Source organism: Atractosteus spatula, chromosome 2, assembly GCF_055471065.1.
Source record: "Atractosteus spatula isolate fAtrSpa1 chromosome 2, fAtrSpa1.hap1, whole genome shotgun sequence".
Lineage (NCBI taxonomy): Eukaryota > Metazoa > Chordata > Actinopteri > Semionotiformes > Lepisosteidae > Atractosteus > Atractosteus spatula.
Window position 1 is genome coordinate 44,603,562 of NC_142707.1, and position 12,915 is coordinate 44,616,476.

General features: G+C 34.0%; 1 protein-coding gene across 1 annotated transcript in view; it reads left to right on the forward strand.

Moving 5' to 3' along the window:
- Nucleotides 1-12,915, forward strand: part of cyb5r4 (cytochrome b5 reductase 4) — a 71,872-nt gene that overhangs the window by 15,279 nt on the left and 43,678 nt on the right. The window contains exons 7-9 of the mRNA XM_088905298.1: nucleotides 2,304-2,361; nucleotides 5,881-5,974; nucleotides 7,219-7,254. Of these exons, the coding sequence (XP_088761424.1) occupies nucleotides 2,304-2,361; nucleotides 5,881-5,974; nucleotides 7,219-7,254 (188 nt within the window). The remainder of the gene's footprint in view (nucleotides 1-2,303; nucleotides 2,362-5,880; nucleotides 5,975-7,218; nucleotides 7,255-12,915) is intronic.

A 12,915-nucleotide genomic window follows, 5' to 3' on the forward strand; every position in this document is an offset into this window, starting at 1 on the left:
TTTCACAAACTATTTTTAGAAAAATTGAATGATCCCACCAAAAAAAAAAAGCCTTTTTTGTATATCGTTTTTGAGAAGTATATGTGCAAAGGAGCAGTAAGCCTTTAAAAGCCTACGGGTGGCAATAAGAGAGTTTATAAACAAGTCTATTGATAAAGCTCTCTGTCTAGATCTCCTATGCTAATATATTTTAATTAAACTTCTAATTACTGTTTTATTGTACAAAATCTATATGGCATGACCAGGCTTCCTTAAAGCAAATACCTATCTGGAGGGTTCTAGTCAAGGTTAAAGCAAACAATAGACTCAAAACAAAAGGAAAGAAAAGTTTGTTTGGCAAAAGCTCCTTGCAGATGTTTTACACTGTAGATTGGAGAATTTAGTCACTTCACCTTTCATATGAATTTTGAAATTCTAAAATGGTGTCTATTCCAATAGACTCTGAGGAGAGAGAGGAATAATAGAAATAAAACATTCAATCAAACAAGGTCATTCCCTTTTATTATGGAAACCAGAGCTCGAAAAGAGTGGGAAAAATAAGACAATCTTTTCAAGACTGAAGCTACTTGTTTTGAAATTAAAGTTACTAAAGTTGTTTACTGTGATGTCATGTAAATTTTAATATCAAAGAATTGGAAATTTGAAGTGTTTCCAAAATGTAATGGCAGAAATGCAGACTTGGACCAATCTCATTTGCTGAGTCTTCTAGTGCACAAATTCATTTTTTACTGTATTTCTATTCAAGAAAGTTTTGCTGCCTGTATTATTTTACAGTTTAATATAACAAACCATATGTGCTATTTCTGAAGGAAACAAAAGCTCTACAAATCTTAGGTCATTCATATTATGTTACAAACCCAGTAAATTGACTGACATTGCAGTTACTTTGAAAAGATTGGAAGTTAAGAGCTGAAAGGTCACTCTTAATCTGGATTTGGCCTTATTTTTCTTCCTTTAGAAAGCTCACGCTTTTTTGTAGCGCTCAACAACATTATTTACATTAAAAGTGGAGTCACATAACAAACAATTCTTCTGTAATTTGATCTCTTCACATCAAAGCAATTAAAAGGTGTTTACATACAAAAATATAAGAATTGCATTATGTAATAAAACAGAAAACTGTAAAATGTAAATGCATTGAAATGGCATAAAACAAAAATGTTGCTCTTAAAACCACAAAAATACTGTATTTTATATGTTTTAAAGGGGGTTTAAAATTTCTGATTTAATTTGAATTCCTGATGAAAAGGGGTAAAGGGTTTGGGCATTTTGTAACTAATTAATTGACCCCACACGGGGAAAGTGCAGAAGTGTAAGCAGACTTCGAGAGCTTAGACTAACCCACTTACCTTCAAACCTCTCATCTTTTAACACACCACAGGCAACACAGCATCATAGTGCAGGTTCAGGGCTGACAGAAGGAAAAGCTGTTAGTAAGACTCTAATAACAGCTGTCTTGATTAGGTTGTTGAAAATTGAGCTTATGACAGACAGTTAAGTAAAACATGAAAAGCATCAGCATTGGTGTCACCTGGACAAGTAAATTTTGAAGTGAGATGTATAGCATTTTAAAAATGATCAAGGAGTGTATTTCAAGGACTAGGAGTGGCTGCAGAAAAGGCTCGGTCCCCTAACTTACAATGTGATGTCGTTGGAACATTGAGGAGCTTAGAGCCAGCCAAACAAGTGAGCATGCTGATATATATAAGGATAGTAAGTCTTGAAGGTACACAGGAGACAGACTGTGTTGCATCTGGTAGGTCAACAGGAGAAGAAAGCTCCCCTGTCAGTCTTTATTCACCTTCTGAAGTAGAAGAGTTGCTTGAAATTAGCTAAGCTGTAAAGAAACTATTGATATTTCCAAATTGGCAGGGTATAGTTTGAAAAATGCCTGTTCCTCCTTAGAAAAGTCTTAGTGCTGTACTGTGAGACATGGATGTACAACAGGGCCTGAATGGAAGAAATATTCAGATGACTGTGCAGTCATTGGCTACATATACCGTATATGCATACCTATATACTGTACTTTTGGTGTTACATCATGAGACATGACAAAAAAGTGAATGGGCTAGAGCAAAAATGACTATGAAAACTGGGCCAGTTAAAGGAAGAATGTACTATTGCTATACAAAGAAAATGCTGAACTGGACTAAGAGGCTAAAACAACAAGCAACAAATGTTCAAAGAGCCAGTGATAAACGTTTAATACAAGAATCTTTAGTGGTAGTCCTTTATCTTAAGCTATAGTTGTGTGTATGTATTCAACATGTATATTAAAATAATTTATATTGTTTTTTTTTCAGATATGACTGGTTCCAAACAGACACAACTATCACTATTGTTGTATATACAAAGCAAAAGGTATGACAATTTTTACAGCTAAGAAGCCGTTTTTATTTGTTTTTCTTTCAACTGAAAGTGTTAAAATTGTTTTCTTTTGAATGTTTGAAAAGGCATTCTAAATCTCTGTTATTATTACTGTTATTATTGATCTTCTGCCTTAACATGTCAATAATTATTTGTCATATCAGTTTATTAAAGATGTCATTCTACTTTTCATTCAGTAGACAAAGGCTTTATGCTAAATTGGAATCAGCTACATGTTTAGAACACAATATCTGTGAAAAAGTTACGAGCGAGAGGCCTTTTGCCTCATCTGGCTCACATGGTTGCTAATAACTAAGCAGTCTGAGGGTCTCAACCCACTGTTACCTTAAGGATCCCAGAGTACCGACTTCAATAACATTATTCTAGACTCCCAGAATCCTTTGTATAAAGAAGTGCTTGCTGCTCTCAGTCAGCAACAGCTCTATAAACAAGATTACACCAATGATTTTCACCATTTTCACATAACTAGCTTTGATACAAATGTTTTTTATTTACATAGTGTAACATTTTGTTTGCCTCTTTTGCATTTCTAAATTGTTTGGGGGAAAATGATGAATCAGTATAAACTGTTAATCTTTTTTTATTTGTTTTACTACAGTCGTATATATAGAACATATGTTTTTGCTACTTAGAAATATTGTCCGCATTAAGTTTAATTTTGTGGGTGTTAACCTTGTCCTGAATCAAGATCTGTTTGAATGTAGGTTTTCCTTTGCTGCTGTTGCGATGTGAAGGTTGAATTTATTAGAACAATTAGAGCTAGGAAACCAGTTGAATAAGATCAAAAGCAGTATAGGCACATGGATTAAAAAAAAAATACTGTGTAGTTTTATTAACACGACAACAGAGTGTGCATAGCAAAACAACAAAAGCAATATAATTGCGAATCAGTCTCCCTTGATACAAATGGCTGATCATTCACTCAAGGGTGCAAAGATATTAATAAAATCAGACTTATAATACATTGACTATAACAATTGTTGTCAACCTTGTAGATTAAATCACTCATACAATTAATCAGTGTTTATATCCTCAAAGACAAGTACGTTTTCAGTTACTGTCATGAACTAAACTTAATCAAAAATGTGTTTAGAATAATAGTCTAATTTCTGTGATTTCTGATGTGGTTATTGAATGTATACTCATACAAACAACATGCTGGCCAGGTGGATTGAGCTTTGAAAATCCTATCAGAGAGACCTGTGTTTTTATTTTAGAAATCTCAGGCAAGTGATGGGTGGTGTTACTGTTAAATTAGAAGATATAAATACACAGGATACAGTTACCTGCAGCTTCTGGTCTCACCCTCATTTACTTCTGAGGGAAAATGCCATTCCACAACAGTTATATTTGACTGGATTCCTGCATCAAAAATCTAACCAACTGTCAAACTCCAGTACTACAGTTTGCTGTTTCTAAGAGAAGTATATGGGTGTTTACCCCTTAAATGACATATTGAACAGAATGTGTCTTTGTGTGCATAACACTTAAAACTTTGTCCAGTCCTCTTCCACTAACTCTGTGCTCAAGATGTCCAATGGCACAGAAAAAGTTTGTGCTCGGTTTTTCAAGCATGGATAGAAATCAACTTAGATTCGATCGTAGGTGGCTTTCCAACAGTTTGTGCACAAAATAGTGAATTTGGTTCAGTCTGCAAATGAGATAAAAAGTGAGGAGAAACTCTTCTTTCACTTCACATGGTGCAGCTGTAACACTGAATGTAATGGTATTCCAGCTGTATTAATTTAATTGGAGTAACAAATAATTATTAGTTATAATATACAAATAATTCATTGAAAATTACAGTTCACAAGTCGCAAGATTTCACTTGTTGAAGAGAAAGTCTTGGGCAGAATTGGAAATTGGATGATAATTCTAATTGGATGCTATTTATGAGGTCCTAGTTGGTGTCAGGACATTCTGCTTATCACAGGGCCTCATCTCAGACACTTTCCTAAAGGCTGGAATCAAAGTCTGTTCAAGGCAATATGAATATTACGCACTCTTTCTTATCTCTAAAACTTTTTAGTGTAATTATAAGCTTTGCTGGAAACCCTGTTTCTAAAGGTTTTATATCTCCCCATTTTTTTGTGTTATCTGAAAGCTCTGTTTACATGTTTTAAGGTTTTACTAACTGTTCCAGAATGCAGATTGATAAAAATGTAAGTTCTAATTCTAATACATAATAATGGCTGCAAAGTAGAGGATACCATTCTTTACTTCATTCATTTTTTCAAGTTTTTAGTAGATAATTGATCATTACAGGTCTTTGGTACTATGGTATTAGTTTATTATCCAAATCCCACATGTAGCTTACAGTAACTGATTTTAGCTACAGTTCTGGAATTCTGTCATGATCAGCATTATTGAGCCTTTTGAAAACACATTGTATTAACATTGTATACCATGTTACTGTTTTGTTGTTCGATTAAATTTGACAAGGAGGACTAGTATTTTTCCCATAAATTACCATTTTGTCCTGCAAATAACAGGTGATCCACAAAATTTCTTTATATTTCTGTTTTTCAGTCTTGAGCGATCTGAGTACATTTCTTATTATTCTCTCAACATTTCTGTAATGGATCCTTTATTTTTTGCATCTAGAGACCGTACTTGGTTTTGCATCTAGAGCTCATTGCAGTTGTTCCATGTTGAAAAAGACATATACAAAGATTATGAGGCATTTTTCAAATTATTTTCAATGACTATTTACTGACTATAATTTAGAAACCATTTGCAATTGCTGTTGATGCTGCATGAGGACTCTTATGTTTGGGCATGTTGTGCTTTCAGGCTAAAGTAGGCTATTTTTTCTTAGTGTTTGGAGTCCACAATTGAAAGTCAAGATGAACCTTTCTGTTAAAAAAGCAGCCAATTATTAAAGTTTAAAGAAAAGAAAATTCAAGAAAACCATAGCACAGAATTTGGGCATACGTTCCAATGTCAATAATGCAGTCAATAATATACATTATTATTATTATTATTATTGAATAATATTATTAGAGTTTGTTAAGGAAAGCCCTTAAACAGCGGTCAGTGAATTCACCAGCACATTCCCAAGTGCAGAGGTGGAGGCCTCAAAATCGTAGTTTAGCAGAAGACTGCTAAAGCAGAATTTCAAAAGCTACACTGCAAGATATAAACCTCTCATCACCACCAAGAGCTGAGAAGCCAGATTAAATTTTTCTTGGAAATGCAAAGATGAGCCAGAAGCGGATTACAGACAGATTACACGAAGATAAACCTTTAGCGCAGTGATGGGAAAGTTAAGGTGTGGAGAAAGAAAGGAACTGCAGATGCTCTAAAGATCACTACTTCAATGAAGACAGTAAGGTTTATGACATCGGAAGGTTTCTTATACCCATTCAAATGTAAATACATGCCACATACACCTGGTGAATGGAATGTAGTTACAAGAATAAAGAATATTTTCGAAAACTGAACTGATCGTTACTTTGCGAGTGAATACTAACCTATCTATGCATATTACAGGACCTGACCTCAGAGTGTGTAGTTGCTGATTTTATCGATGGTGCACTGAGATTAGAAGTGGTACTTGGAGAACTATCCTATCTAATGCACCTCCGTAAGTTTTAACCCCAACTATTTAAAGCTGTTGTTTTTGTTTTCAGTGTTAAGAATGATTTCCTTATTAATCTATAATGAATGAGATTTATTCCAATATTCTTGATTGTACAGAACACATGCACGTTACAGCACTTCAGAAAAGTATTTAAGAGTTCTCAGTGTATACATTACATAGTAGTCCACAAATTCAGTGGTAAAATCCTGATCTAATTATGTTTTGGTAACTAAATAGTTTTTAGAGAAAAATCATTTGCACTACTTAAATCTCAGAGTTCTCTGATGTTTTCATAAACCATGTCAGTTGTGCACTTTTTCAGTTCAGCTCTAAAGCATCACTAGTATTTTGGTTCCGTCTGAGGCATGTCTACCTCTCTTGGTTTTCCTTGCAGTTGGGGATGATTTTCTTCCATGACCAGCTGCTTTGGCCAATCCAGGATAGACAGACTCTGTTTCTGTTTGAGGATGTGTTTCAGAGTAGAACGGGTGATCCTGAAATTGCGAGCTGTTCCGTAGCCGCTTTTCTGCCCCCTGACGCTGTCGTATGGTTTTGAAGTGCTAAGTCATTGCAAGTCTGCTCGTTCTCCATAGGGAAAGGTCCCAGCCAGTAGTCTTTCGTGAAGTGCTGTCAGTATTGCATGACTTCAAGAAGGTACAAATGTGCATTTTTGGCTGTGTTGTACCACTGCATCAGTTACAGTTATCTGTGAGAGAGAACTCCTGAGGTACAGGAAATCCTTCATGTTCTCCAGAGACTTTTGGTTAAATCAATTTTCAGGAGCAGAGGTCTTAGTCTTACCTAAGTCTTCGCCATGTGACTCAAGCGTGTGAATATTTTTCTTGTTTGACTCAGTAAAGATGTCAGCATTTTTGTAAAGATCTACTTCCAAGTAAGTACTTTACACTCAGTAATTTACTGTTAAGGGGGTGACTTGTTCTCAGTTAGTGCTAGGGCTGAATTAGTTTTTTAACCATATGCATCTCAACTTATCATGTTATATTTGAATGATACCTGTTGACAAGAAGAATTTTGCTAGGGTATAAATCAGTCAGATTAAGTTCAAGAATGTGAAAACGTGCATAAACATTGGTTGTGAAAGCAAAAGAAACTGAGGGATTTGAAATAACTATTAAAATGCTGCTTTCTCACATGCTACCCAGTATGACATTGATGAATAAACATTCTGTGTTCATACACATGTATTTTACTTTCATGTTCATAAAGTTAATTGTTTTCTATTACAGGATTGTCTCAAGACGTATCTCAAGAACATATATCTAGTAAGTGAACTAAATGTAAAAAAAAACAGCTTTGTGATTAATTTTTATTATTTTGTCTTGAAATTCATTGTAGGAACTTGCTTCTTAGATTTTAACTGATGAACCACATTTTGTGAATCAAGAAATGAAATGGTGTATTTTGCACTAACTATAAAAACAGTGATTTTAATACCTTTCAGTGAAAGGACTGTCTTTGTGTCAGTACAGGAAGATATGTTCCACAGCTGACACCAGTTTGCTGTTAGCCTGGAGGCTGTGAACATTTTGCTGTTGTTTTCTCCCGTGATGATAAATAACCTTTAGCTATTTCTGAGGTGTTTTTGAGAAATAGCACACACTGGCATTCATTATAAATCCTTTTCATAACTAGAGTTCTGTTATGAAGCTCTTCAGCTAAGCACAAATTAAGAAAAAGACTAATGTAACTATGGACTTTAAGAGACTAATGTTGTATTAGCTGATGCCAGAAAATGAGTCAGACCTACTTTATTGAATATAAACCAATATCTAATATTGTTTCTATATTATAAAATATATGGAACGGATTTCCAAACACCTCCTTGAATTTAGCCAGAGTTATACTACAGAGGCACAAATATGTTTCTAATTTCAAAACAATCAAAACAACCTTCTTGCTAGTTTTTAATGTATATAGAGAGAATTTTTACATTATTATACAGTTTATGTTTCGGTTTGCCGCTCTCTGTTGACTGAGTGACCATTGATTTTACTTCCTTTCCAACTGCAGTAATTAATTCGAGAAAATAGTGCCATAATGCAAATGCATCAGAGAAGAAATCGAGATTTTCTCTCTATGTTGATATGACAAATGCATTTTTCCAGAAATACAAGTAGTACTTTTTACAGTGTTGGTTCCCAAAGAAGAATAGTCTGGCAAGTTGTTTTTCTTCAAGCTTATGGATTATATTCATTCATTTTCATTAAAGATTACTTCATTTATCTTATTTTCACCTTGTATGTGGTGAAAAAAGAAGTGGTGTGGCAGTTTCACAATGCTCAGTGGAGCAAGGTTTATGATTTCTAGGTTTTCAGAAGATAAAGAGAAGGAGAGAAGGATTAAACCTGTCTTGTCAAGACTTATGATCATTATAACCCTCGTCCCAGGTGCAAAGCAGTTTATAACTTGAAGAAACTAGAAAACTAGATATTCTGTTGGATGGCTGACCCCAAGGACAGGAGGTGTGACCTCACCCAGTTTTAGGCCTGGAGTTGAAGAATTACAATAATGCCTTATACCTGATGTAAACACAGAGTTCAGAATGGCCTTGTTTTACAGCATATCAAAAAATAGACTGTATATAAATATTAACTTTCATCTTGTTAATACAAAAATTATATGCATGCATTCATTTGGGCTTAAAGAATCGCTGTACCAAATCTTCCAGCATATTTTTTGCTCATCAATAATAACTTTTTGAATTGATTGTAGACTGATTTCATTCAGTTCTTTTGGATTGGGTTGTCTTAAATGATCATTTTTGGTTCCAGGAGAACAGTTAGTTGCACAAAAATTATATATGCATGCATACCTACTGTATATTCATACAGATGTGATCAGAATTATACAACGCCTAGGCAATTTCGCAGCTAAAGCTTTCACTTACTTGTTAGTATACAACCAGTACTTGATGACGACTTCTCTTTTTCAGAGACTTTTACCCTGCAGCCAATGGATAGTTGGAATCAAGAACGTTTTAAATTTCAAGTCAAATTTTTAATTTGACAAGTACTATATACTGAAATATTAATTTAGACAGGTAGAATTTGTATAAAATACTGATTCATATGTACTCACATTCTAACAATCACAAAATGCATTATATTACATTTTGCTGTAATTGCACTGTTTAATTATTCACATTTTTTCCTCAGTAGCAGTATAATGATTTTCGAGCAGAGAGTACCTATAATAAAATTTAACTTGCACAGAATATTTTTGGAAAGTGAAATATTTTTTCAAAGTTGGAAACTTTGGAGTCAGGAGTTTATTTTTTATGCAGTGGACAGGAGTCCTTTATTTATTTTATTTTGAGCATTTTAATTGTGTTATTCAAGCATTAGTTGAAGTGGAAAGGAAAAAGTCATCATTAGCATTTGTAGAAATGTGCTTCTTCCTTCATTAAAATTTCAGGGTATTTTCACAGAATTTCAATTATATCCATCACTGAGTACTGATACTAAATGTGTGCTTGTACACATTTAGTATACAGGCACTCATGTCTGAGAAAGCTAAAGCAATTTGTGCTTTAAAAATAATTATGAAACTGTTCCTGGTACGTACCAAGCTTTATTGATTATGGCTGTAGTCTTCCTCCTTTTATTTTTTAAATTAATTGACTGTGTAACAGATATACGTCACTTATAATAAGAGACAATTTGCCTTATTAAGGTGGTGTTTCATAACATCAGGATTGAGAGATTAGGTTCTACATTCTAAACACTTAAGCAATTAAATGCAAATTGCTTCCTATAAAAATATAAACACCTATGCCCTAGATTAGTTTTCTGACTACTTATTGAGAAAACATAACTTTTATCCCTAAGATGCCGGGGATCTTCTTAATACTGGCTTCTTTCAAGAAACAGATGGATCATATTCTCAGATTAGTTACCTACTAAAACCCAAATAAGTTACATGGTTTGAATGACCTCCTCTCACTTGTAATCATTCTCATGTTCTTCCATATGTTTGGTAATTGTGTTCTCCCACAAATAAGTATAAAATAATTCAATCTCTTTGTTCTCAGTAACAGTTGGGTCTAATGCAAGGTTATAATGAGCCAGGTCCTAACCTGGTAGATAATAGATGCAAAATAAGATATAACCCTGCTGGGACACCAGTCCATCACACTGTACAGAAATATTCATTCGCTCACACACACACCTACAGGTGATAATATAGAGTTGCCAGTTAACCAGAACAGGATATCATTGGACTGTGGCAGGAAACCCATGCTGTCACTTAGAGAACTTAAAGTTCCCACTCAACTTGCGAGAACTATGAACCAGCCGTACCACTGAAAAAAATACCACTTTGAAAAAGAAACCCAGGGAATGTTTTAAAAAAGCCTCTGTGGAGCTCATAATTGCCAGGAGCCCTGCATTGTCCGGGAACAGAGGGCAACCATTACCCTTTGTTTCTATGGATACAAAATTGTACAGATCCGCAAGTGAAGCTGGCAAAGAAAAACATCAGGTAATTGGATACTTTTGTAATACTGTTCCATACTAAAAGTGGTGGATTTTGCAGAAGAAGCAAGCATTTACATTACTTTTTTTTTCATTTAAAAATCAGATGATCATCTTTGTCAGCATGCTGGTTTCTATACTGTTTTCCACAGCAATTCTCAAAAGTGAGACAAGTATTAGGGTTACGTTTATATCATACAATATCCTTTAGTTATTTTTCATCTTTTATGATGATGTTACTCATATGTGATGGTAAAATTAAGATTTTAAAAGAAAGGAAGATTTTTTTTCAGTATCTAGTCATTACTATTGCATACACCTACATGTTCTAAAAATTCATATTCAAATATATTGTTCTACAAAAAATATATTATATTTAATTTATTTCATAAAAAATAAAATTGTTAAATTCAATTAGCATGTTGAATAAAAGTAAAAAAACAGCCTTTTTTGAGCCTGCTCAAAATTGAGCAAACATTTAGAATTTTGATCAGTATTACAATTGTGCAAATTGCTTCCTCCTTTCTGTAACCGCTATACTAGACAAAGCTAATGCAGACCTCTGGTGTACTATAAACAGCTTTTTTGTTGTTGTTTTCAAGCAGGATTTAAAACAAAATGTAATCTCCCAATACTTATTGAAGGTACTGTGTGTATATGGACAGGTCACACACAATTTATAGGCTGGGAGTTGTTTCAGTGATATATTTGGAGTCAAATGTGAGGAACTAAAATACACAAGAAACTAAAACATTATTAAATATTAAAATGCAATTGCACTCTCTTTGTCCTTTTAAGTTTAGATCAGAAACATAACAAATGGACAATGTACATAGCTTAGAGACAGCTTGTTTTTGTCTTCTGTCCCCTTATACATGTTTAATCTTTTTGTTGTTGTTTTATGCACCTCTCCTTTGGGAGCTTATTAAACGTGACACAGCGATTCAATGAGTTTGTTATATTATTAAAAAATCTGCTTTACCCAAGCTACTGTCTCTGTGACTCACCAAAATCCCCCTGACAGTGCAAGGGCTGACACACTGAGGGTTTTATATTAAGCATAAAAGAATATAAAACCCTCTAATAAGCTTTTTGGTGAAGATTAAATGAAAAGGGCATTCAATCAATACAAAAGGTCAGTACATGCTTGTGTATTGTTCCAATTGCTCGATTAGCTGTATAAATCTTACAAAATCCAAACTGTGTTAATCAAATGTGTTTGGGGTTAAACGTTGCTTACATTACATCAAAGTAATTTGAAGCTTTTTTATTTACAGTGACAGAGAAGGCTGAACACATTGAGAAAATGTTAAAGTCAGAAACCTTCAAGATTTTCAAAAAATTATAATTGGAAAATATAATATTTTTATAATAAAAAAATCTTGCGATTGTAAGTACAAAAAGATATAGTAACTGGTGTAGGTACAATTCGTTGTAAACATTTTTTATAGCCACTGTAGGTCATTTTAATTTAATTTATCTGACTACTTCACATTTATAGGTGTCCTTCAATTTTAAATACAATTTCTGTAAATAATTCATTTTTTTCCATTAAACATAAAAACTACTTAAGTACTTAAAAAGTACTTAATGTCTGATTTTCACACTCTTCTTAATGAAGATCTTTATTATGCACCTGACCAAACTGCTTGTTTTAATGTGGTAGAGCTTTGAAACATTCATGAATACAGGAATGGGTCACCACATCTTTGTGCTTTATTTTATTCCAACAGTCTTTCTTCCAAACCAGGCTGAATGACTACCGTCATGTCTTCAAAGTTTGGAAATTGTGACGCACCCTGGTGCAGGGTGTCATATAATAGGAATACTGATAGGCATGTCAAGACTTTTTGAGCTTCATACGAGACTTCTAAATCTCAGATTCATCTATCAGGCAGTTAAGTTGCCTACTGGCTTCAAAATCTTCAATCTCTCCCTAAGACTCTTCACAAAAACCTTGGTCTCTCCCTGATACATTTCATAAGAAACAGTTAAAAAAATAATTACAACTCACATCAGATTATTCATTGTCTGAATGCCTGAATATTTTAATTAGTTAAATAATTAATACATTACCTGCCCAAGTGTCTACAGTTACACTGAGGACCTCCAGTCATGGCTGCAGAATTTTTGCTCATGTTTTATACTGTTATAACTATCACAGATTTTGGACATGAATTGTGCGTTTCCAAAGTTGACTTGTTCTCTGTTCTCATTTATGAAGCATTTAGTACCTGGACATTGTTTTTGTATTTAGTTTTTCTGCTGTTTTATGTAATTATACACTTATTGTGGAAGGACTAGCTGTGGATCTATAAGGAGTAGAGTTGCAGAGTAGAGCGCAGACTAGGGAAACTGCTGCTTGGGCACGGAGAAGCTGAGCAGCGCTGTTCACACACAGAGAGACATGGCGCTGTGGCAGTCTAGGAAACAAGGAAGTAAATGCAGTCT